The sequence below is a fragment of the Oryzias latipes genome, chromosome 4, assembly GCF_002234675.1.
Source record: "Oryzias latipes chromosome 4, ASM223467v1".
Taxonomy (NCBI): domain Eukaryota; kingdom Metazoa; phylum Chordata; class Actinopteri; order Beloniformes; family Adrianichthyidae; genus Oryzias; species Oryzias latipes.
Genome location: NC_019862.2, coordinates 15,976,451 through 16,004,183, shown reverse-complemented (window position 1 = coordinate 16,004,183; position 27,733 = coordinate 15,976,451). Strand labels below are relative to the sequence as shown.

At 37.4% G+C, this 27,733-nt stretch overlaps 1 protein-coding gene across 1 annotated transcript in view; it reads left to right on the top strand.

Annotated features, from left to right (window-relative positions):
• The first annotated feature begins 1,950 nt into the window (after nucleotides 1-1,950).
• cachd1 (cache domain containing 1) overlaps nucleotides 1,951-27,733 on the top strand; it is an 82,527-nt gene continuing 56,744 nt past the window's right edge. The window contains exon 1 of the mRNA XM_023954323.1: nucleotides 1,951-3,154. Coding sequence (XP_023810091.1) covers nucleotides 2,909-3,154 — 246 coding nt within the window. The 5' untranslated portion in view covers nucleotides 1,951-2,908. The remainder of the gene's footprint in view (nucleotides 3,155-27,733) is intronic.

Here is a 27,733-nt window from a genome sequence, read left to right as displayed (position 1 = left end):
TATTCATATGTTCTCAATGACTTTTTGTGCTTAGATGTCAGCTATCTCTCTAAATTTTACTACAAAATAAACCTATATTACCAGTTGTAAACAAACAAGACACAAGTAGGTCAACTGGTGTTTCTTTAAAGAAAAGGTCTGCATCAGTTAGAGATCAAATTGTTCAGATGAACCTGTGTTTACTGAAATGTTCTACTCCCACAAGGATGGCTTTAAAGTTGGGATGGTTTGAACATGGGCTCTGAAATCAAGACAATATTACCCTATAGTGGGACTATGCAGATCCTTATCCCACAAGGGATCTCCAGTAACTAACAAAGCTGGATAAAAGCCATAATCATTTAATTTGACTATAATGGTTTAACTATAATGGTTTAAACGTGGTAGAATGTTTTTTGTCTTTTGTGTAGCACCTTTGGTTGTGAATGACAAAATTTGATCTTCAAAATGAATGGGGGACTAGGTAAAAAAAAGTCAAAAATGTTTTTTCAAAATGTCTGAAACTCCTGGCTTGAATTCATTATTTTGATCCTCAATAACAACCTCACAAACTGAATTGACACTTTTAAAACGATCTTTCCACAACACCTTTTCAAGGAAATCATAATATTACCCTTGTTCATCCTCTTACAGAGGTTTGTCCTGTGTTTTCCTCTGTTGTGCTTAGAACCTAGATTACCTTCATTACTATTTTACAATAGTCTCTCTTACCTTCTTTCTCCACTCCCTGCATTCTCCTTAATTTCCTGGCATCTTGATTTGGCTGACTTTGATTCTTTTTATTTCTTTAAAGATAATTCCATTATTTGAACCTTTGCAACTCACTTTTTTCAGACTCAAACATGCAATAAGTACCCGTCCTCTTAACTGTGCTGACTTTTTTAAAATTATCGACTATTTCATTAATTAAAAAAGTAGGTTAGAAATTATTCTACAAAGTTCTGTAAAGTTTGTTTAAAACCAACAAAAAATCATGTATTCTTTGCTAAATAAAACTGCAGCAAGCATGTTTCCATAGATTTACATAGAAGATGCAAGTAATTAAACAATTTTGAAAAAAAGAAAACAAGTTCAAGCTATGGTTTTGCATTAATCACCTAAGTCAGCAATGGGACTTTCAACCTTAAATATTAATAAGGCAAAGAATCGCTAAAACGTTTGACTTGAAGCACTGAGACACAGAAGTCAATTGTGCAGCAACAAATCACACACTCTGTGGAGAGAGCATTGATTAAAGATCAGCTGTTTAATGGGTTGGAGGGATGTTGTACTTGAAAGTCTCGGATTATCTGTCTCAACTAAAAAGGTGCATTCATGAAAACTATCTGCCATATTTCTTGACTGTGCACTCATCCACCAAAACATGAAACACACAAAAATCTACCTTTACTACTGGTGTTGTGGAGAAAACAAGAAGTGGATTCCTGCAGGAAATCTGCTCCTGCAGGAACATTAGCACACAGTCATTTCTGCTGACACGATTGCTAAAACTTAAATGATCAAACGTTTTCACATTGGTGAGTGGTGTTTATAAATAAGGCGTGGATACTTCACTCTATCCTCAGTCTGACTGTTTCCTAAAAGTTGAAAGTTTCATACTTAGATTAAGACAAAAGAACAAAAAGCATTTGCTTCTCCTATTAAACACTTTAATAGCAGGCAGTAGTGTTTTAGATAAACATTTTTTGTATCTACATCATGAAATGACAGAATAACTCTGTTATTGATCTTGATAAACCTGATATGTTCAACAGCAGTGGCTTTAGTTTTGGTCATTCTGAGATCTGTGGCTTGTTATTTGATGCCCTATTGCAAGAATTCCAGTCATCACACTAACAATTACACTGATTTTATCCACAATGTGGCTCTAGGGACAGAATGAAGGAAACACTTTCATATTGCTCGACACATAAGCAGGACACACTGACAGAAAGAAACACAAAACAACCACAGATTGAATTACAGACCCCTTTTTTTTAACCTAGTGTGACTTATCCTTTTAATATTTATATTTTTCTAGGATGTAGTAAAGGGTTTATATGTTTTGGGCAGCATTTGTTTATTATTTATTTTAAATGTAGCTTTTACAAATTTGGTGGCTTTTGAAAATTTTTGAAAGATTTTTGCTTGTTGCTGTACTCCTTTTTTTTCTTCTGCAGATTGATTTATATTTTAATGTGGCTTTAGTATCATTACTTTGGTCTCTTAAGAGCTTAGTTCTCATAACTCATAATTTCTGGTAAAAGTAACAATAGTTTCCAAAAAAAAAAGAAAATAAACAACATACCTCTGAGTCGATTTTTATGTCAGTAAAGTAACTTTTTGAGGAAAGACGTTGCATTCACGGAGCCTCGGATTAACAACAATTATTTATAAATGTTTTGTTTTTGCGTCGGCGGTTTTGTGTGCAAATATTATTTATCATTTGTTAATATTTATTCATGTAAAGATACACATTTTATACTAACGAATTACTCTTAAAGGCAAATTCTCAACTAGGAATATTTTTTTCAAGGCGGTCTTTGAAGGCATCCTGAGAGCCTGATCCATTGATCCAGAGATCCAGGCGCCGGTAGGACTCCTGGTTGATTCCACGCCTCCCACTTTCACCCCCATTGTGGTGAATCTCTGGCTCTCACACACACTTAGCCAGACTTTCAGGAGTTGGAGCGGCTGGTCGAAGAGGGAATCCCGACAGCTGCTGAAAAATACCCGAACATTTCCTCTTTCCTGTATGGATCTGTTTCCTTCTCTTCAGGGGTTTCGCGGAGGGTTGCGACGCTGGGAGTTTTAGAGGCTCGTGCCGGAGGGGACGTTACGCTGCAAAGTTGTAAAAGTAGTCCCTTGAGGTTCTTGTTTGTTCCGCCACCAGCTCAGACTCCGTGTTCCTCCAGCTCCTACTTCCATCATGGCATGGCGGACTGTGGAGAAGTCTCTGCGTTTGACGCGGACTTCGCGCGCAGCTTTCCGGGAGAAACACCTTGGCTGTGGCCGAGGCTCGCTGGCTGTTAGGAGTTTGCTTTCACTCTGCCTGGTTCTCTCTTGTGGATATTGCGGAGCGGACTCTGAGTTTTCTATCCTGGAGGAAGCGCAGGTTTTGTCGGAGCAGATGAAAAAACTGTCTTCTCACGAACTGGGAGTCTTTACGATGCAGGTAAACATTTTTAATAGCCTTTCCGTAAAGGTGAGCTTAGCAACAGCTTCACTTGGAGTGTCGCAAAACATCTCGAAACAAACAGAAATGGAAAATAGTCCCAGCGGGACAGCCAAAAACACGACAGTGTTGAGCAGTAAACTTCTGTTGGGTTCGGTTCGGTTTGAGGTGCCGGTGGAGCGCGAGACAATCTTCACGAGCGCTCCACAACTTCAGTGGCTCCTGATGCGTTCAAGTCTTCAGGAAACCTTGCAAATTCTAAAACTGTTAAAAGATCAACAACACATATTACGCAATATTTTATTTTGCATCTAGAAATTAAATTGATCAACTATTTAAATCTATAAAAAACTTTGTATTCAAGCTAAACACACCAATAGATGACCCATTTTTGCTGCAATACATGTTTAAAATAACTGTTAACAATTACAGCTATTTTGACGTGTTCCTGTCCTTTTGACTACGATATGTGTTAATTCATGGTTAAAAATACAGATGCTGCTACAAAATCTAAATATATACCCATTTGTCTGACGGCTTATTTAGCTCACATCACTGTCAGCTAGACAAAATCTTTTGAAATTTGCATGCATAGTAGCATGTCAGTCCAAATGAAATGAATTTAAATGCTTTTTGTGAGGTTTTAGGTGATGCCTTATTGCTATTACAGCTTCATCCACATCTGGACTGGTGTTTTTTAGGCTGGGATTTAGGGTCAGAGGCATAGAACAGACTAGCGCCACAAATAAACTAACATCATTTTTGTGGAGTGTGTCTAACACCCGAGCAACCCAGATTACCTGTGGAGACCTTGACTTTTGCCTGTTATTGTGGTCCATGTCGTGATGGGACAAATAGTAAGAAATTAGCTTTAATGGAAATTCCTAATAGAATCTTGCATTAGAATCTCTTATTTATCTCATAATTGTCACATTTTTATTTTTGTACATAAAAACAAAACTTCCTGCCGAAATGTGTTTGACATGAACAGTACTTTTGATATTTTGATTTTTGTGGCTTTTGCTATGACTTGTCAAAGTAAAAAGGTTGGGATCTCTTTTCCCCCTTCTAATAAAAAAAAAGGAAATACTGTACACGCTTAACTGTAACATTAATCAAATTTTCTTTTCCATTGATTAAAATATATGGACTCTTAAACTCATCAAAATTCCACCTTTTGCTCAAAATTCCAATTAAAAGAACCAGCTGGAGATATTTTCGGATAAAACAAAATGGTTAAAACATTTAAAGGAGTACAGCTGATTAGGAATCCAACAGAATGAAGACAGTTGAGACCACTGTAAATAGCACTGCTTTATAAAATCCAGTTCAACCACTGCCTTGAAGATTTTGCTCCAACATATCTGTTCCTACAATGATAGCATGTGCTGTCATTTGTGATTAAACCGTTGCAAGGAATTAGATGGGCTTATACCAAAGTCTAAATATGCCATCTTCCCTCCTGTTTTGAGCTGATTGGTTGTTTTTTTATATATATTTTTCTTTTAACTCTTTCTTATTCTTTGATTGCTCAAATATCAGAAAGATTCATCTATGCAGGAATTGATGTTTTCTTGCAGCTTCTATTGAGCAGAAAGTAAAGCCAGCAGAATCCATACTCAGCTGTGTCCTTCTTTGGATAGCTTCACCATGTCTCCAAATGGCAGGGGGTGCTGGGGATTTATAGGGAAAGGGGAGGGGGGGGGGTGTTTTGCACTTCAGAGGCAGGGGAGCTCGCAGGCCCTGAACACAGAGGCAGAGCAGTGGGGGGGCCCAGGCCCCAAATGCTGTTTCATCTTCTGTGCCTCCACACTGAGTTGCCTTCATCCCAGCACTGGGAGTTGGCTTTGAGGGTTTTGTCTGATCCCGGTGGATCTGCTGTTGTCACAGCCCTTCCCCTCCCCCAAGTCCTAGTTTGAGCTTTTGGTGCCTCAGTTTTGCTAATTTCCTTCAGTTCTTTTTTTTTTACTAAAATATTTTTGTATTCCATTAATGTTTCTCAAAATGACTCTAATATCTACAAAGTTATGATTAATTTAAGACAATCTTAGCTTTTATCCGCCCGACATACAATTTTGCGACTGTTTTCAAATTCAAACAAACTGAAGTGTTCAGTGTGGTGTTGCATCATGGGAAAACTTTTCAGAGCATTTTGTAGTTGAAGCTGTGAGTGTCTCCCTCGGCGTGAAGTCAGTGTGCGGTGCATTTCATGAGCTTGTCAGCAGTTTCTGCAAATGCAAAAGAGGTGCAACACCTTGCATCAGTCGAGGGAAATAAAATACAGCTTTTAGTTGTTTGATATCTGTAGGGGATGTCAATTATTTTAAGTTTACAGTCAAAAATCGATCATTGTGAGTAACATTTCCTTCTGTTTACCTTCACTTTGAGTAAGGCACCATGATCTGTTCACTTAACATCCCCAGTTTTAAAAAAAATGTTTCATTTTAGCCAGTGTTGGTCCTTTTGTCCTAATGAAATAAAGTACCTCCTTGTCACTTTCTGCTCTGCATGATGCACCCAAGCTGCCCCCTATGGTGGCTGTCCTATCTTCTAAAGAAGGACTCCAATAAATGTCTTAAAGTTAATCTCCATATAATATTCTTAGATCCCAAAAGAACATTAGAATGAAAGAAGGGATATGGGAAAACCAGCTGGGATCCTTTTTTACTGAAGGCTGTCTGCTCTTTGGACCTCACCATTGTGAAGAATTCCCGTGGTAATGTTTCGGCATGGATCTGAGGGTTTCGTTAATAGGAGCATTCATTTAACCTGTAATTGTAGCTGTCTTCACTCCACCCCTCATTATCTAGCAGAGATGTAAGTTGAGACAGTTTGGGCTATTGTTCCCAAACTCACTGGGTCAGCCGTGTTCAACATGACACAGCTAACACTTGGAAAACATTAAGATATATTTCAAAGGCAATTCAAAGTATTTATAGTAGGATTTTTCTGCAGTTAGTTATTCCTTGTTCTTGACTTAGTTGAAAATGAATCTCTTCTTCATCTATAAGGTATCTAAGACTTCTATGTGATATTGCACCAGTTAAAGACGCGTCTCAAAAAGTTAGAATATCAGGAACAACTTCAATTATTTGTCCTTTTAAAAACTCAAACTCAAATATGATAAAGAATCATTACACAGAAAGAAAAATTTCTCGTATTTCTAGCAACTAATAGTAAAAACTCAAATGCCTCAACAGATGTAAATATTGAGGAAAAATATTTTTTATTGGAAATTTATGGCATTAATTGACATAAAATGCCCACAGATGTATTTTTTTGCTATAAAATGGTCTCAGTAAGCTACATAGTCTTGGGGAAGACTGCTGACGTGACGTATGTCAAGGAGACAGTCATTGACGCTAGGGCTGCATGATATGAAGAAAACTCGCGGTTTGCAATATTAGTGATCAATATTGCTAAGATGATATAACTTGCAATACATGAACAGTTAGCAAAACAACTAAATACTTCATTTCAATTTACTGCAACAGTTTAATTTAAATAAGAGTCAGGATAACACAAATAATACTCCAAATGACCCTCATCAACATAGGAGTCAAGCATCAATCATAAAAGGGTTCCATCCAATTGGTCAAATGCATAAGGGGATTTATTTGATTCGTTAAATATTTGAAGCTGTTTTAAGATTTTTTTAGCACATTTAAGGTAACCATTTATCACAATTGTCACCAACTTTTGCGATATGCGTATTGCTTGATATCGCGATAACTGTAAATTTGCGATTTATTGTGAATCGAAGCCCTTCTAAATGACGAGCAATATAAAGTTGTTGATAAACAAGTTTGTTGCTCATGGAGTGCTGCATTTGGAAAGAGGGACTAAATCCACATTGATTTGAAGTCCAGTGTTACGTTTTCACATTCAGTGCTGATTAAGGTTGCAGCGCCATCTTGCAATGTTGTTTTCCAAAAGTCCACAGTCACTACTGCAGCTGTCTACCAGGATGAGCAAATCATGCTGCCCTTGGTTGATAAGCTGTGTGGGCGTGATGCTTTTGTTTTCCAATAAGGCTTGGCATCTGTCCGCTTTACCAAAGGTACCAGTAGCTGCTTCATAACCATGGAGTTACTGTGCTTGATTAGCCAGCCTACTCATCTGACCTAAGCCCTATAGAAAATCTATGTGCTGTTGTCAAGAGGTAGAAGAGCTTCCATTACATTCCACAAGTTTCCATTACACCAGTGAAGAACCACATGCTGATTGCCTTTACACCACGGCGTAATGATGCAGTAATTCTAAGGAAAATAAGGCCCAATCAAGTATAGAGTGCATAGAAATGAACGTAGCTGTGAGAGAACATGATATTTGTGCTAAAACAGCCTTTTTTGATTGTCTGACTCTGTTTGATAAGTTTCTCTTTTGTGAAACACTAACAAAAACCTGTATATCACACTCATCAAGTTCTTTGTAAAATGTTCACAAATTAAAATGATGCATTATTTTCTCTAATTCATAGCTACTTGTCCTTTACCAAAGTTTATTCCCAGAATGGAGAAATGGGATTGCCACTGATTTACAAAATCTTCATTGTCACGCCCCCTTGGTTGCCCTCCAATAATGACAAGCTTGATATATTTCATACTCTCATTCTTCTGTTGATAGAGTTAGGACTCTTAGCTGAACACAGCATGCCTCCAATTGTTCATGGTGGCTTGATGGGGAGAGACTGCCATGGTAGGCTCCTAACACCATAACTAGACCAGAATTTTGCTGTGTGCAGTCTGTTCCAGCTTGTCAGAGAGCTCTTGACTTTATGTTTTTCTGCAAGTCATGACCACAAAGACAACCTACAGTAAATCCTTACAGGGTGGGGTAACTTTCTTTTTTGAGTGTTGTTTTCTTAGGAAACCCACTTTGCGACGAGTTCCATGACCACTCAGTGTCCCTGTAGAGCGAAAATGTTCATGCAGATTTTTTTTCCTATGGACATGTTGCGGGCTACAGGTCGTAGTGAACACTTGCAACACGCAAGGGTAAGTAAGGGTGAAGTAGGTGAGACGCAGGCATGTCATACAGTTTAAAAAAAAATGTTTTAACCCCGCCGCTCCCACACACTAATCCCGTATAGGGCCAGTACTATCAACTTAGTTACAACTAGAGTGTGGCATAAGGTCACCGTATAACAGAATCATCCGTAAGTCATAGGTGAGTGCAACTTATATTAGCCTTTTGAATACTTCACAATACACTTGGCAAACACAAAATGAATTGTCAATGCCTCTATATAGGCCCGTCAAACCAAAAACCTGCAGCACTGGGGGTGTGTGTGAGTCTAACTTTACCCATGAGCAGGTGCAGTGGTGTGTTTTTGAGATGTATACTCATTTCACACAACTCAGATGTAGGACACCAGAAATATCACTTTATAGCCCCAAATCTGTTCCAAATGTGGTTTGTTGTTATGATGGGCTTGTCCAAAAACCTTGACAGTAATATCAAGTTATTTCAGGCTGTAGAACTGCCTGTAGTAAATTAAAAAGTGATTTCACGACTATGTGAAGCAATCCTGCTCTATTTCTTACTTCATAATGAATCGGTGCACAGAGGGAGAGAGAGGATGAAAAAGAAAGATTTGACGATGTGTAGCGGGATATCAGCATTCCTGCTATGCTCTCTGCAGCACAGCTTCAAAGCCTTCTTGTCTCTTCCTGCATTGCTGGCATGACTCTAAGCTCAGTCAAGGTTACTTTGACACCTTTTCTCACCAAAGGTTTTACAGGTTTTTTTTAAAAGTGCATGTACTAAAAAGAGGTGGAATTCTTTTTGAGTTTGCTCTTGTTACTCCATAGGAAACAGAAAAGAAGTTGAACCATCAGCTTCAAGGCACAACATCAAGAATGGCTTTCACACTGTCGCCTTGTTTCTCTTGTTATAAGATTTTTTAATTGGTGAATATTTTTGATGCATCTAAAACTGGTTTGGGACATCAGCAGCAGGATTAAGTGATCTGTCAACCATTTTGGCAGTTAATGTAAGAATGTATGCATTTTTTAATTATTTCTTAAAGAGGAGATATTTTTGCTGAGACTTGAGCAGAACTTATCTGTCTAAAATGGGAATATGCTTTGAATAATGAGTTATAGTTAATAAGTAAACGCAATTATAGCAGAGTTGTATGATGCTATATGCCAACAATAAAAGCCAGGTGTTGACGAGTCTTGTTGTGCCTGAAGGTGAAGAGCTGTCATGGCAGGCTCTTAACAGACCAAAGATTTGTTGCATGTGATCTGCTCCAGATTGTCTGTGCAGGGAGCTGTTAGCTGTGTATTGTTTTGCAAACCATGACCACAAATATGAAGACAACCTATAGTATGTGTTTACAGGGTGGGGTAACTTTCTGTTTTGGGTGTATTTTTCTTGGGGCGCCCACTTTGCTACCTGTCCCATCCACAGTATGGTGAAACATTGACCTCAAACTTGGAGATGGTGCAAGTGCTCACTCCAAATAGTGCTGCAACTTAGTTTTGGTCTGAATTAGTGTTCGTCTATGGTCTGTCTCTGTATACACTAAACTCAAAAGTTTTCCAAGCAGGAGTGCACAGCTTTTAATTGTTGCTAATGTGGTCTTTTTTTTTAAGTCAGCCGTTTAAGGATTTTATTCCGTTTGCATCATACTTTCTCCTTTATTATAAGTGTGTTCACCTAAAGCAGTACAACAACTTTAGCTGCAACAATTATTCTGCATGTTTTAATAATGCAGCTTACTTTTATTTTGTAACTTAACTACTTCAGAACTTACTAAAAACCTATTTATAGGAACTGAAGCATCACTTCTTAAATGCTGCGGGGCGTTTTCTCAACTTACACCACACATCAATATTATGTTTTTAACAAAATCCTTTTATTATGGAAAATATTATATCAAGAACAATATGATATGAACATTTGAGATCTCAAAACAAAGTTTGTACTTATCTTTAATCTGTTTTATGCATTTAGCTTTGGTTAAAACTTGGCTGATTGAGCTGCATTGGTTATGTGTTAGTCAGACATGCATTTCAGTGAAAAAGGCAATTTCTTTTTCTTTTTTTCAACCTCTGTTGAATTAGGACGTGTTTCTGGAATTATGAGCCCTGAGACTGTCTACAGACTATCTGTTCTACTGTTACCTTTTCAGATTTACTTGTACTTTTTTACTCCATACTTCAAATGAGCTTTTTTTTTTTTGTTTTTTTAATCCAAAGTGGTCAAAGGACATCGGTGGTATCTCAATGTAAGCCAATCTTTTTTTGTCTGTTTTACATACTATTTCCCTCCCAAACCAACTTGGTATTTGACATAGTCTACTGTCTGCTGTCAAGAGCAATTTATTGTATTCCATTTCAAACTTTTGCTCCATTTACACTAAGCATTTTTTACAATGTATTCATATTTATGTAAAAACAGAAATCTTGCAGTATTTACGAGAGCTTTTTTCTTCAGATACTTGATTCCTAAAAACTATATTCTACTTTGTATTTCTTTCTAAAATTTGGAAGAGAGATCTGACCAGTTCCAAACTTGTGTGGCTAAATGGTTTATAGCTGAGCAAAATCTAAAGTAAACATTCTGACAATATTAAAATGACATTTTTGAACAGACGAGCTCCAAAGTTGGTCAAAGAAGTGTTCAGAAATCCATTTATTTTGTTCTGAATTTTTTCTTGTTCTTACACTTTAAGCATATAAGTGAAATGTACAATGTGTATCTTCTAATGACACAACAAAAAAAACGTTTTTTCCTAATCTACTTGCCATGTTTAGCTTTTCTTCAAAAGCAGATATTTTGTCTCATGTCTTTCCATCAGATCCTGTTCTTTTTTTTGTTCTTTTTTTGTCCGTAAATGTAGCCCAGTACTCTGTTTAGGCCCCTGTTGGATGGAGGCCAGAATAAAGCCTTAGACTGATGTTCTCCCTCTTCTGCACCAGCTGTTGGGGTTTAAATCAGTCTGTGCTGTCGTAGCCAGACCATTTATCTGACCGCTTTTTGATCCGTTTCCCATTTCTTCTAGAAAGAGAGCCTCTCGGCGTTTGGCCTTGACTGAAATTCATTTTGCAGTGTTTTTACAGCGACATTCACATTTTTGTGTCTGCTTTTGTTCACTCTATCTTTTACTACTTGTGTCTCGTACGGACCTGCCTATTACTTGTAGAGAACCACATCTTTCCGAGGCAGCCCTCAGAGTGGATTAGGTTAGTCCTGGTCAGATTTTGGATCTCAACATTTTACTCTGCAGTGGTAAACATGCCATCTTTGTCAGTTTTGTAAGATAAGCATCAAAATTCCTCTTGCAGGACGCACACCAACATCTGTGTGTCCATCAGTTTTATGATAATCTCATGATAATCAAATCCTGTTACTTGGATGACTTAGACTTTGAAAGTATTCTTTGTAAAAGGTATTCTTTTATTTGATGTGTAGATATAAAAAAGGAAATTTTGATTTGATACAACAGAATGGTGTCAACTTAAATCAAGATAATAGAAAATAAAATTCACTAAAAGAAGTTTGGTGCCATTAATGTACACAGACCATTTCCACATTTCAGACTTAACATCAGGGCTGCCTCTGTGCTTCTGATCTCAATGCTGAAGAGATGGAAAAGCAGTTGGCAGCAGATTTAAGACTCATATTTTCATTTTACACTTTGTTCTTTATCTTTTAGTCTATCAAAATAATAATTGTGGTAGTTAGACATTTTAGTTTTAGTCCTCTATCTCTTCATCTAGTAGCGGTTCCTTCCTTTTCTTCATCCCTTTTATCCGGGGTTCTTTGCAGTTGCAACCAACTAAAAAGAGAAGGCTCTTCACTAGTGATCTCCAGTTTTGTGATGCCTCTCCCGAAATCCGGCTATTGTGTTTGTTCGCTTCAGGCTGACCTGGAGATGTGAGCCCATAGACCCCTTATTTGGTTGACCCTTTACTCACCACAATAGCCTAGACTCAAAATGAACTCTGCCAGTAAGAGAGAAAAGGGGATTAAAAAAAAAGGGTGGTGCTTTTCGCGGGGAAGCCAAAGAGAGGAGGGTGCAAAATATCCAATTGTGAGGGGCAACCATAACATAGGTACCAGCTCCCTCCCCCAGACAAGTTGGACTTGTAAGGTTCCCATCCCCCTCAGAATGCATGCACAAAATCCTGCAGGAGAGGCTTTGCATTCTCGATGAGGAGAGTTGGAACTCCCATTGTGGAGAAGCAATTCAGTCGTTTTTTCTAGCTTTTTTTCTCCTGTCTTTTCTCTTTCTCTGCCTATGTTTGTCTCTCTTGGGTCTCTGTGTTGCGCCTACAAACTTTCAGTCAAGTCCGACTTCACAGTTCCTGTAGAAGCGCTTTTCAAAAGCTTACATTTTTGCACTTTTCGATGTTTATATTTGGATTGGTGTGTTTTCCTGGGTGATGCTCTCTCCGTGTTTAGGGGGTTGCTAAACCAGATGCAAACGCCTAAAAAAAAGAATCAAGGAAGTATGTATTTGTGTCAGCCAAGAAATGGCACCCTGTGTTTTTGTAGAGTTGCAAACAAGCGCTCACATTAGTCACGGTCAGAAGTTAATCCATTTTGCTGTTCCTTTTTACTTTTATTTCTTAAAATTTGGTATAAAGTGGTGTAAACCCGTCATGACCTGAACAGGTGACTAAGTGGATGGAAGGTTACATTCATACAAATATACAATATACAATACTGGGAAAGTTCCAAAATTAGATCAAAAGATGATTGTACTAGGACTTTACCATTTCGGTTTTAAGGATACAGTAACACTATAAATGCAGTTCCAGCCAGTTGGCAATCCTTCTATCCTTTCTTGATCTGTGGCACAGAGGATGCAGCTCTGGACACATGGAAAGACCTTGGATCTTAGATCACCCGAACAAAACAGAACTGCTGATCAAATCTGCCTTCCGATGACGTTTGGAATTTCTATTGTATAAATTTGTTTGTCCTGATGCCAACATCGTCAATGTTTGCATTGTCCCTCCACTAAAATTCCTGTGAAAAAAAAAAATCTCTATTACTCATTTTTTGTGTAGAAAATTTACTTGAATGACTTAAAGATAATGAAGAAATTCAAATTGGATTTTGGTTTGAAGCGATTTTCATGTATTATATTTTTGTAAGCTGTAGAACTACTCATTCTTCACAAATGCAATCGTAACTCCCATTTGCAATATATGCAGCAGCTTTTAACAGTTAAGCTGCAACTTTGTCTGTTTCTCTGGGGTCGCATCATCTGTCTGACTAGATGAGTTCTTCCTTGTTATTCCTTTGTCTGCCTTCACTATTTTCATCTTCGCCTTCCTACCGGTGTAATTGTGTCTGTGGGTGGTGGGAAACATTGGCACCTAGCATCTTGTCTGCTGCGGGTTTTTGGACCTTTGAAGATGAATCTGGAAGTGACCTTGGCTGATGAGTTGAACTTTGGTCTCACAGTCTTGGTGAGACAAGGCAGGTCTGAAGATGAAGAGAAGAGTCACTTTTTTTTTTATCCTGCTGGAGAAAATGGCAGAGGGGAAAACCTGATGCAGTCTGCTAATTGGAAGGTAAGGAGGAGTGCCGGGGCTTTGAACATGAGATGAAACACAGGGAGACTCTAAAATGATGCTTTGACTGTTTAAAATGGATGTTGCCACAAAAATAAAAAAGAAATTAGACTGGTGGTAGGTGGTATTTCTTTTTCTTTTACCACCAAGCTAACAGCTCTTATATGAATCTGCAAGCACAGACAGGATACAGCGGCGTTTGGGCTCCGTCTACCAATAAGTCCACTAAACTTCTTTCAACAGGCTAAATCAAAGATGGCAGAAGTCTGGCAAAAGAAGCATTTGAACCAAGATAAACCTTTGCTGCACTCACTTTAAACTGCTAAAGCACATTTACTTCTCAATAGAAAACTTGTTCAAATCATTAAGCTCATTGCCTCCTTTTTGTAGGACAAAAAGTATGTTTACATATTCATAAAAGCCTGGGAGGAAGCTAGTTTTGAATAGTTATTTTTATTGCAAAGGAAAATTAGCAGATAATTTGTGAATTTTTTGCTTTATTAAAACATATTAAAATATGACAGAAAGTAATTAGTCATTTGAAGATAAATATTAGTTGACAGGAGCAGGCTTTTACTAATAAACTTAAAAAAAGCTTCATCAAAAAAACATCTAAATCAGTCCCATCTAATGTTTAGCTAATGAAGAATGAATAGAGTTAAATCTTGTAAATTTTCCCTGAACATCAGAGCTAAGATCCATCTATCATTATCGTTGTGCACCAGGTGGTAACACTTTTTCCTCAAACTGAAACTTCAAAGTCTTTTGAATGGAAGTGTTGTGGTGGTGGGAGACTGACTCACAAAGGCTGACAGTGAGAAGTTCAGAGTTTGACAGCTTGTCTGGGAACTCCTGCTTTATTCTGCCTTCTCAGTTTTGCTATCTCTTATGGTGTTTTTTCAGTACTTTAAGTTTATAACTTTAGTTAACTTCTGAAAATGGGCTGTTGGATGTAACTATTGTATATTTGCAAAATATTAGGTGACAAATAGAAAGCTGTCAGTGTAGGTTGGTAATTTTGTTCAACTGAATGTTTTTTCACTACTCTAATTTAAAGGAGAAATCTGTCTCCTGCTACAATGAAGGCTGCTAAACAAACTACTTAAATTGGATAACACCTTAGTCTACCTTCCTGTCTTAGATATTTCTTTTTGGAAGAATCTCTGTGAACTTTTTGCAAGAACAGAACATTCTCCTTTTATCCTCTGTGGTGTTTCAAAGCCCCTCGACTCAGCGCCTCATCCCCTTTCAGATGATCAGCTCATTGCCAAGTTTTGCCAGCTGATGTTTTGCCAGCGTTTTGCAGCCTGTCTGGCTCACATGTTGGCAGTCAGTTTCTGCTGACATCAATTGGCAGTTTAAGCAGCATGCAGCTTCAATGCACATTTTCTGGAACAGGTTTTACTTTTGTAGTCTTGTTTTTTTTATTGAAATATACACCACCTCCTCCCCTGCTTTAATGACCCTAATAATCTTCTTTGTATATTATTACACTACATATAAGACATCTATTGCGATTGGTTTTTGTTAAGGAAAATTCCAACATACACAAATATACAAAAAAGGTTTAGTACTTACTTGATTTTGTTGATAAATTCTTCTTCTGGGGGAGCTGTAATGTGTCTGCATCCACCATCAAACAAGCGACCCCCCGCACACACACACACACACCCACACACACACACACAAACACACACCCACACACACACACACACACACACATTTACAACAGCAAAGCATTAAAGCTGCATTTACATACCAGAAACTTGTGAATGTCCTTGGGGGACTCTCCCTCTTCTTTAAAAGCACTATGTTCAAGGCTGTTCGCTCGGCAATGATCGACTCATGAATGTGAAAAGGAGAAATTTCCAATGTTTAGACAGCACAGGAAAAAAAGTGATGCATACTGAGCTGACATCCCCACATGGTTTGTGCAGGAAGCACTGCAAACCCGAGTTTGTGCATGTGGTTTGCTTGAAGTATTAATGAAGCTGTTTTTAAATAGCTTTATGTTTGCGTTGGAGAGATTTGGACTCACAAACCTGTGGTTCATAACATCAACTTCGGGTGTTTTCAATATAGCTTTGTTATGTTTCTTTTGGTCGCTTTTTTTTCTAGGTTGGTAGAATTTAAGACTATTTTATGATTGGACTGCAGATGTTTTTCCTTCTAAAGTTAATATTTTTTATTTAATATTTTTTTCCAGACTTAAGGAAAGTAACAAACTAATTTATACTACATCTTTTTTTAATTAGAACCAAATTTTAATCTTAATTTTTTAACATGTATGCTTGGATTAACCCTTTTTTACTGACCAATCATTTGTCCTGGTTTGAATTTTTTTTTTCAAGCCAGCTTTATAACTAATTTTTACAAAAAAGTTGTCAAAGAAATATTTTGTGATTTACTATTTTTTGTTTGTTTGTGTTTATGGCCTCACAAATGCCATCAAAAATTGATGGATATTGGATGTCTGGTGGGGAAAATCCTGTACCAGGTACGCAGATGGCTTGTTTGAAATTGTAAGATTGTTGACCCATCGGTGAGCCCATTGAGCAAAAATGTTCATATTTTTTTTTTTTAACAACCATGTTTGTGACAGGTTGTAGCGGACACTTTAACAACCCATAAGGGTACATGTAGGTGAAGAAGGTGAGATTCAGGCATGCCATATACATTTTTCATTTTTTCAACCACATGACAGCATCATCCAAACATGAATTTCATGCAACTTGCGTTGTCTTTACTTATACCTCATGATACATGTACCACACGCATGACAATCGTAGCTTCATTTTCACGACGTCCCGTAAGGCAAGAGCCTCAATAGAACTGCAAGACACACCTGCGTTCCCTTTAACCCTTGTGCTAAATAAGGCATGTTAAGTTGGAAGTTGGGAGTGGGGTCATCTGAACCCCACAGATAGTGCAGACAGTGCGCTGAACCTTTTTTTCCCCCAATGATTCTTGATCTTCACTGGTGTCCATGGATTACACATGAAATCCTCTCCACCTTTGTCATTGTAGGGATAACGCATCAAAGTAAGGGTGGGGTCATCTTGACCCCATAAGATAGCACAAGGGTTAAGATGCAGCCACTTCTGTCTATGACCCTCCACGGACCTGGACAACTGAAAACCTGTAGCACCCAAACTGTTCAACACACCGTATGGATGCATGTGACTAAGGCCTTATGGACACACGTTTAGTTGAGAGATCAAATCTGCAAGTTCTTGTGATTTTATTAGATCTCAAAGTTCTTTTCTGCAATAAAATCGTGCTTCTTTTTGTTTTAAACATTGAGGATTATTTATAACCCCCCAACTGTATTCAGCGTGGTTAAAAAAACACATGCATGCTGTGCTGCATTGAATAAGCAGTAGATGTATTCATTCATTTCCATTTACCATAACCACTGATTTGCATTTACCACAGCCACTGCTCAGCTGGGTTTTGACCAGATGTTTGCCCCATACTGTGGATTTCCAACTAAAGCTCTGCTTTTGTGAAATACCGGCTGAACTTTTCCTCATCCAAAATTAACAGTTTTTTCTTTTGGTTTGCTTTTTCTTTTCTCTCCTCTATTATTTTCTTTCTCCCTTTGATCTCCTCAGAGACCCTCCACCCATACAGCACACAGTAATTTATTAAAAAGGTTTAGCTCCATGGTCGATTTTAATGTCTTCCTATTCGTGTTTTAACCTTATCCCCTCGTCGTCTTTTGTACATACTCTTGATTCCCTTTATTTCTCATTCCTTCAAAAAAAACTTGCGCATTTCTGTCAGGCAGCTTTGCTCTTTTTGGCTTTGTGATACAGACTGGGAAGAGAACACAAAGCTTTGTGTGCACATGCAAGCGCTTTTTATGTGTTTGCATTAGCATTGCGGTTTCCTGCTGCAGATGAGGGTGCAAGGTCCAAAACCTTTCCTGCTTAAAATTCACTTGCAGTCATTAGCAGAGCTTTACTGACGATAAGGTCGAGAGGCAAGGAAAAAGCTTTTCCATATGTGATGGTTCTGGCTGTTTTTTTTGTTCCTATGCGACTGTGCATAAAAAAAGTACTCGAATATATATATTTTTGTATTTTAGCCAATGGTGGGCTGATGTTTTTCTTCCTCACCATAGCTCCCTGGTTGCCTCTTTGAATCCTACATCCAGCTAATTATCTTGCGTCATTAAGAGCAAAGTTACAACACTGAAGACATTACTCCACTCAGTGCGTCACCCAACTTTACTGCGTGTCGCTACCCAACATCTTACAAATAGTGTGTGTTATTTTTTAATTTGTTAATCTACTTACTCTATGGTTTGGAGAAAAGTCATGTTTGGATCAAGCCCATGAAAGAGAACTATAGTAAAGACTTGTTTTATTTTGAAAAACATAACAAAAATCGAACCTATGATTTATGCTTCAGTTGACGGAGTTTGCGCTCTCCATAAGTGGATGGAGACTGCCATATTTCTTTAGTCTTGTTAAAGCAGAAAAATGTGGCCTAGCCAGAGGCATGTATGCTGTTGTAAAAATGACTCTTCTGTCAAACCACCTTGGAAATTACTCCTCCACATTTTTTTTTCTGTTTTCCTGTTCTCTTACTTGGTGCTTTACTGTCATTTTTAGAAGTGTGACTGACTTTTGAAGTTCCTGCTCTTTTTTCCGTTAAGGGGATTTTTGCTTAAAAAGATACAAAAAGAGGTAAATGTGGCATTTAATTGAAACCGTTGTTACATTTAAAGAGTTTCCCAATCACTACAGGTTAACACTTTAGATTTTCTAAAGTTTACATTTGTTTTTCTAATTTTTCAGATCCTTTTGAAACTTTCATGGAGTACCAACATGTTTTTGTGTCCTAAATCTTAGATATGGTGATGGCTGTTGTTTGTTTTAGACTAATGTAAACCTTTGATTTTTTTTTTCTTCTAAAGCATAACTAATAGCTTTGTTCCCAACCAACTCCTAAAAACATCCTGATTTTCTATTTCTTTCAATCTTAAGAACAAAAAAACAACAACCACTTTTGGGATGAAGAACCTCCGGGATGTGTTATTTTTTCTGTCTAATCTTTGTGTTTTTCAGATGATGAAATGTGAAGTAAGTGGAGTGTGAGAGTAGTGCTTGCAACGTTTCAAGATGCCTGGCTTTATTTTCAAAATGACATCTATTTTTAAATTCCTACTTATATCACTACATACTACATTAACTACACACGTGTCATAGTGTGATGTTTTGAAGAGATTGGTCTGATGACTGCAAATAACTCCTATACTCAAAAGACACTTTTTTTTCTCTTCATTAAATCTTCTAGGTTTTTCAGATTATCATGGGATCTGAAGCAATCTTAAAATAAGACTATCTGCTCAATTTAAAAAAAAACTTTTATTATACTTTTTTTATTGCTGTTAGATGTTACTGTCCATTTCTTTTAAGAGCATGAGGACCAGTTGTCTTCACAATGGAATTTGCATTAATATTCAGATGGAAAAAAGAAAAATGAATAGAGAAGCATGCTTTATTAATAAGTAATACAGTTACTATAGCGTCAATCTGAATTTTGATGGAATTTAATCTGGTTTATTTGCAGTCTGTAGATTAATAAGCAATCTTTGGTCTTTCATATTTATTTACTCTCGAATTTTTCAAAAGGTGTATCAAATTTAGTGTTTGTCTATTGACTTGACAATTTACTGTATTTTTAAAAAAAATACATTAATTATTAGCAATAAATAAATCAGCAGATTAATCCAAACTCTGAATAAAAACAATAGATTAAATGTATTTAGGCTTTCATTACTCTAAATTTCTAAATCAGTCCATGTCCTTTTTTTATGTCTTAATCGAAAAGTTTTTGTGTGTAGTTTTTGGTTAATGTGAACTAGGGCTGGGAAACACTGGGTACCTTACGATACGATATGATTTGTGATACATTGCTCACGATAAAGATACTATCACGATATGGTGATAATGTGATAATCAATATATATCGTCTCTAACAACTCACGATATATCAAACTTTAAAAAAAAAAGAACTTAAAAAACTGCTTTTTGGAAAAATTTTCCCCATTTATTTTTTAGTTTTTAAACACAATGATACTAAACAACTTGTGCCTTATTTGGTGTAATGAATAACAGACTTTTGTGTAACATTGCTGAAATCAGTAATACTCTGTCTTTGACAAACAATGAAAATTTTCATTTAGAAATATCTGTAAAATTCGGCTTAAACAATAGTGAACATGAACAGCAGTGCCATTATTTAGTACAAAAATGTTGTAAACAGGATAAAAAATAAATAAGTCAAGTAGTTTCCAGGCATATTGGTATTAACTTTTGAAAAAACAAAGCCATAGCTATCACATTATTTAAAAAAATAGCTGTAAATCGGATATCAATTCTGTGAACAAATTATAGTGTCTTTGTTAAAATAAATGACACCATTTAGTGCAAATGTGGTGCAACAAAAACAAAACTCTCCCCCTAAAAAAGTAGTAACTTTCCTGTAAATTATTTAAGACATAAACTGCTTTCAAAATAAATTACCAGGGATAAAATACATGAACTTAAAGGGCATCTAAAAGTAAACATCTTTGTTAACAAAACATTTGGGGAAAATTTGCATGTGATGTATGTTTATATGTTCATGTTTTTCTTAAGAACCACAGGCTTTTTAGCGTCAAGACGTCGCTCGTCTACCGCTGCTTTGAGGAGAAGGGGGGGGTCTAAGGCCAGGGATGCTCCTCTTTCTGCTGTTTCCAGCGCCATCTCTACCGTAGCTTTGGTCTGGGTGTAAAGTGCAGGGATCATTTCCTCAGTATTTCCGAGAGGGAATGTGAAAGCGTGGCTCTAATGCATTCAATAAAAAACGAAATCCCTCGCTCTCCCCTTCGCTGCAGGGACGTAGCCCCTTGTACATTTAAACAGCAATCCCGTTCGTTATTGTCTCTGCTCTCGTAGAAGACGTTGGTAGCTTCGCCTGGATAAAGGTATCCATGCCGGGCTGTGTCGGCTTCAGGCCAGCAACAACCACGGCTTCCTCACACATCTCCGGGTGATGCTGGTTCGATGCTGCCGGCCCGTCTTTTAACTTGCTGCTTTCGCTATTCTCCTTGTTTTTCCCGTCCGCCATTTTTGTTTGAATGTGTATTCTGCTTCGTTCGCCCGCAACAGGCAATCTCGCAACGAGCCCCTATCGACCCTCCGAAGAATCGTCTTACCAAAGGATGATTAATATAACATTTTACAGGGTCTTAAAACGTAAATAAAAGGTTGATACTTGATGAAGACGCATCGAGAATCAATCACAGGACTAAATATCGCGATACATCACCATATCGATATTTTGGCACACCCCTAATGTGAACACTTATTTGGGGCTTTTTAAAAAATATCCTGAGCTAAAAAGGCCAGCAACAGTCACCTGGATACGAAGGGGGGTCTAAGGGCAGGGATGCCAGTATAGCTTAGTCAGTTTGTTAGTTCATTTTAGTATTTTTCTATTGAACTCTTTGTATTCGTGATCCTTTTGAGTTCATGTTTTACTTCAAAGCCCATCGAGACGACTGTTGTTGTGATTTTGGGCTATACAAATAAAATTGAAATTGAAATTGGATACGGCTGCACTTTTTCAACTTTGGAAAGTCAGACCCACTATCACATGTAGCTTAATCCTTTCTGCTGAGGGACCCCCTAGCCCCCATTAATCAGGGTGTTTAAGTACCCCAAGAGTAGAACAAGGCCTCCTTTCCATAGAGGGACCATATAACAACGGCCAGACATGATCTCACATCTTGCTCAGAAACCTGAGATTAAGACCACCCCAGGAAGTTTTTTTTTTCTGCCTTGCTTCGTTCATTGTCTTTCCCATCTACTCTCTGTGTTCCTTTGCTTTTTTAATGGTCGCTTCTTTGTTTATCTGAAACATAAAATATTCTGGTTTTACCCATCCCTGTTATAGTTTTCCAAATCTATCTCTTTGTCCCTGATTTACAGCTTCAAGGCCATTATTCCATCTGATTGCCTCCACTCAGTAGTTTAATGGGCTCTTTTGCCTCCATACACTCATTAGAAATGACTGAGTTTGAGTGAGCGTTTGTGTAAAAATAAACCCAAGATTAATTTTTCTTAATGGTTGAAAATAGCAAGTGAAAGAAAGCCATTAAAGATGAGTCCACAGAGAAGGAATGTGAGGATAATTCGGGATAGTTAGTGCAGACAGGGTATGGCGCCCCTTCTGAACATCTTTTCACTTGGTTGGGAGGAGGCGTCTTTTGGAAGGAAGCATATATCAAAGTGTTCAACTTTATTGCTTTGTCTCTGGGTGCCTGCTTTCTTTCTTTTTGCCTTCTTTAGACACAGCTTTCAGTTTTAGGGTTTTTCACACACTCTTTCTGGTTCTTGGGATATCTCAAAGTGCATAGAAGAGGCTCAATAGAAAAAAGGCAGTGCTTGTAGGGTTTTAACACTAGGGTGTGACTTGGACCTAAGGTGCCAGAAAGCTTCTGGGTGGTTGGCATCTGGCCTAAGGCTGTTAGGAGTGTAAACCAACTAGACTATGGACTATACTTTCCTCTCTACACCATTTTACTGTTATCTTATCCAAAGTTGAGGATTACGAGACATATTTGATTCATGCATACTGTGGCATTAATCTTTTAGGTATATGATTTTTCCCTAAAATATATACATTTAAAAAACAACAAAAAAACGTACATTTGCTTGATCATCTGGCTGCAGTTAACTCAAGTTAAATGTTTTTTTATTTCTATGTTGTAGCCCTGACAGATTTAAAAACAATAAATCAGTCCAAATCACATTGGAACATAAACACTGTCATTTTTAGACCTTTGTAACATCAAAGCTTTACCTTGTGCTCATTCATTTCTTTGTTAGACTAATTTTAATTGCTTTGTGTGAGATTTTGTTTTGATTAGAGTGTGGTTATTGTGGCCTGAGGTTTTGTTTTAATGCCTTGACTTTAAAACCCTTCTGTGGTCAAAGACCATAAGGTAATGACTTGCGCCCAGTGATTTTAACCACATTCGTTTCATGTATACTCCTGCAGGCACACCCAATAGTTCAAACTTACAGCCAAACGTGGATAATCACGGAGAATTGTGTTAGACAACAGGGTGTTGCCTTAATTGAAGCACTTTAAACTCTGAGCACTTGGTACCACAAAACCTTTAGCTCACCATCTGTTGTGTACCAGTATTGTTAAATTATTTTTACAGTCACGTCCATTTTTTCAAACACAGGGTCTTACATGTAAAGCATCAAGTCTTTTTGGGGTGATCCAACTTTGCAGGGTCACAAAAGTACTAATTTAGAATATTAATTTTCATTTCACATGTTAACGGTTTTAGTACATATACCGTATTTTCTGGACTATAAGTCGCTCTGGAGTATAAGTCGCACCAGCCCAAAATTGCATTATAAAGTAGAAAAAAACACAGATAAGTCGCACTGGACTATAAGTCGCATTTTGACGGGAAATTTATTTGACAAAATCTGAGAGCAAGAACTAATAACTTGCACAACCTCATATGACACAATCATAGCAGACTGTTTATCTCATAATTTCACAGTAATTCTTTCTCATACTTATTTATTTATTTCTTTCATGAAGCATCATTGGCCAACTAATACGCTGTTTTCATCCTGTATTTGTAGAAACAGTTGTCATTTTTATTGCATTTCTGAATCTATGAAATCATTGGAAAATAGAAAATTATGTTGTTAGCCTTCAAGATCTTATTGTTTAAAAAAGTTTGCTGATTCTCCGAGTCATTCAACATACTCTTAACACTTAACATACCTCATACATCAAAATGACCCAGGAACATCATCTCTGTTCCTCATAAATGAACATAACAGGAGGGTTAACAATGTATTTATTTCAATTTATTTCTAATATAAGTCGCTGCGGAGAAAAAATACGGTACACTGTATTGCCAAAAATATTCTCTCCGATATCCAAACAGTTGAATTTAACGGTTCTAATCACTTCTATGTCCACATAAAACCAAGAACCTGAGATTGTAAGACTGCTTTTACAAACATTTGTGAAAGGATGTGCTGTTCTCAGGAGCTCAGTGGTTTTAACTGCAGTACTGTACAAGTTCAGTCTTGAAACGTCTGTGCAACTAAATATTCCACAACTGACGATGATGATTTAGTAAAGATGAAGCAAATGGAAACTACAGCAACTTGTCTATGAAGTTCTGGGTCACATATTTTGGCAACGAGGGATTAGCATATTGTGATGTACGTAGTGCTCACAGATCTTACAGACCTGTCACTTTTTCTTTAAGAAGCCCTTCTATCCTCAATTAGTTTCCTGTATAGATGACACCTGTTTGAACTGGTTGTCTGTATAAAAGACACCTATCCTTACCCTTAAGCAGTAAGATTTCAACCTCTCCACTATGGTCATGACCAAAGAGCTGTCTAAGAACACCAGGGATAAGATTGTACACCAGAACAAGACTGGGGTGAACCAATCTACAATAACCACCCAGCTTGGTGAGAAGACTTCAACTGTTAAAGCATGTAATGAAAATAAGATTTCTGACGATCTACCTTTACCTGGGTCACCGTATAAGGTCTCATCTGGGATACATATGATTTTTAAAAATGCTGAGAAAAATGCCAAGTAATGCATGGTGGAACTGGTCAATGATTTGAAGAGAGGAACACAGTAACAAGGGTTACTATTAGTAACACACCAAGTCATCATGGATTTAAATTCTGTTTAAGCCAGCACATGTCCAGACCTGTCTAAACATCATCAGAGATCATCTGGATGAGCCAGAGGAAGACTGGAAAAATGTAATGTGGTCAGAAGAGACAGAAAAAGGAACTCTTTGGTATAAATGCCACTTGCTGAGTTTTGATGGGGAGGGAAATTTCATACTTTGGGACTGGTATTCTTCATAGGGGACATGATGACTGGTCCGTATTAAAGAAAGGAGGAATAGGGCCATGTTTGGTCAGATTTAGGGCCAAACTGGCCCTTTAGATTTCTGCCCAGTTTCAGTACTGATGTACTTCTATTTCCTTTACTACTCTCAAAAATAAGCCCCACCCCACATTTCCACACTTCTTTGACACCCCCTTTACTCTCCTCTTTCAACTGCTTTGCCCTCCTTTTTTTCACTCACATGTGGAAAATATTATATCCTGTCTAGTGGAGAGGGAGAACAAACATCCCAGGCTGATACTGAGGGCCTCTCTGGGAGGTGTGGGGGCGCTGGGGAGACTGTTAGCATATTGGTCACTCTCTTGGTCTTGGTGGTGCCTGAAGAACAGCTTAGTATTTCAGAACAGCAGCAACCATGGATTTGACATATATCAACCTAACATTGCTTTGGATTGAAGGAAACTACTTAAAACAAGCTTGATAGACACAAATGGAGTGTATATGATGCTCATCAAAGTACAGACTTCTGTTGGACCCTGGGGTGTTTGAGGTGTTTAATATCTTAGCGACCATGGAAACAATTTGTTTTAATTTTAAGAAATTGTTTTCTCTTTTGATCTAATGTTTTAAATTGGTTGGGTGATTTTTTTAATTTATTTATTTATTTAGGAATTAGAATCACTGGGGTTTTGGGACTTTTAAAAAATAAATCAATGGGAATGATTGCTGTTTTCATACATGAGGATTTGTTACCTCTCTTGCTTTATTTGCGTTTGTTTTTTTGGAGTGTGGATCAGAAGAAGAAAAATACAATTTTGTTACTCTGTGCTTTTAGATTTTGGTAGCACCAGTTTTTTTATGTTTCATCAATGCAGAAAAATCAAACCATTTTGGGGATGCAGACTGAAATTGATTACATTGTTCAAAGATTTTATTAAACACCATTTTGACCAGTTTTTGCCATCAATTTCTATCAGGATCTAAAAATAATAAAGGTACGTTTGCACAAAAGCTTGCATTATTTACAGAGAATACAGCTGGTCCATATTCTGTTTAACCAATGCCTCAATTGTATTCAATAGAAACACTATTTGTGACAATAGAGAAAGAGAAGAGTTCACAATGGACATGAGATGAAAATTGTCACTTTTGGGTCACCAAGCATAGTCTGGGATTCAAGCTTTAGCTTAAAAAATAACTGTTTTGGCAAATGTGTTGTTTCCATGTCAACAAAAACAAGTCTTGTTGATGGTGCACATTAAAGAAATAAAACTGTTTTTGGAATGTGGCAGCAGTCCCCGCTCTCCCACTTTTCTAGTCACAAACAGACATCCACAGGTGCACAAATGTTCTGGATCAAATGCATGCCACACATTGACTCAGTGTGTGTGGGCTTGGCTTTGGAGCCATTGCTTCAGGTTGTCTGTTAGTTAGATTTGAGCAAATTAAATTGACTCGGACCCCCCCCTCTAAATACAGAGGCAAGCAGTTGGCAGACAGCGACAGTAAGTCATTTAATTAGGCAGCCTTCTGTACTGGACCGAAATGGAGACGCACCTAATTAGCAAGAATTTGGCTCTTCTAATGCCGATATAAGGACATTATAGAGATCGTGCTTTGACGTGCCACTTTCTTTTCAACTCTTTTGTCTTTTTTTTCCTCTGGTGCTCATGCCTCTATAGCTTTTGATTTTCTTTTCTATAGCTACAGCTGGAGATTTTATTCTTTTTGCTAAGTTTTTTTTTGTGCACTGTCAATCTCTATAGGGTGAACCACGCAACTTTCCAGGTGACTCCTGGCTGAAGCGCATTTAATGCAGCCTATGTTCAATAAAGAGGCAACTGGAGTCCATCTTCCATTTTTCTGCACTCCTTAGTTACTGGTTAAGATGTGAAGCAGAAAAACATAATTTCACTGCCATGAAGACTGAAAACAAGGATGTTACTTAATACTACAGGCATATACAATTGATGCGTCATCTGCTGCTTGATGATTGATGAATACTTTCATTGACTGCAAGCAGCAATTTGGAGTTGTTTGCTTCCAAAAGAGAGTTTGGGTGAGTTGGCAGGAACAAGACTGACAAGTGGCAGACTGAATCATTAGAGACATTCGCAAAAAAGAAACCGAACTGGAGAAAAACTCTAAAGCCCTTGATGAGACTCTCTTTATAGCTCGGTGCTGCACCGCTGGGAAACCTCTGTGGTTTTGTGTTGATCTTTTTAATCTCATGCTCAGGCATAGCACAGGGGACACATGCATATGGACACATGGAAATATACACAAGTGTCTTGTTTATGGTTTAAAATCTTAATTCATAATGAATTTAGGTCATTATGAGCTTTGTTATAATCAATATAAATGCGAATGAATGCACACCTTTAGTTAAAGCTGTGTTTCTCCTTGTATATAGTTATACTGCAGTTGTACACATAGTCTGAAACGTAATCAACCAGAAGGTCTTTTCTTTTTTATTTTATTTCCATGACATATATTCAGTTTCAAACAGTGACAGTGACATTAGTACATAGTCAGGTTGTCTCTCGTGCGATGAGACTGTACAACTCAAAAGTAAAGAACCTCATTGAATACAATTTTTTGAAATTTTATGGTTTTATTGTAATAGATTTTAATTTCTGAATATTTTAATTTATTATATATTTTAAATATTTAATTTAATTTTTCAATAATAGATTTTAATATTGATGGTTTTAATTGCTTTATTCTTTTTATTGTTTAATTTATTTTATGTGTTGAATAGCAGCTGGACGCTTTTTAATTTCCTTTCGTCCTCTTTCGGCTTCTCCCATCAGGGGTCGCCACAGCGAACAAGTCGCATGGTAAACTTAGCAATGTTTTACGCCGGATGCCCTTCCTGACGCAACCTTCTCAAACCGGGCTTGGAACCGGCAGAGGTAGAGAAGGGAACAGGGAGCAGCCCGGAGTCGAACCCTGGTTTCACGGATGGAAGGCGCCGCAAACCAGCACGAGCTAAACCGGCTCCCTTCGCTTTTTAATTTCCTTTGGGATTAATAAAGTTTCTTCTTCTATTTAAAATAAGCAAATAAATGTGTACTTATTTGCAACAGCATATTTCATTTGCAACATTATTCAAAATAATAATTCC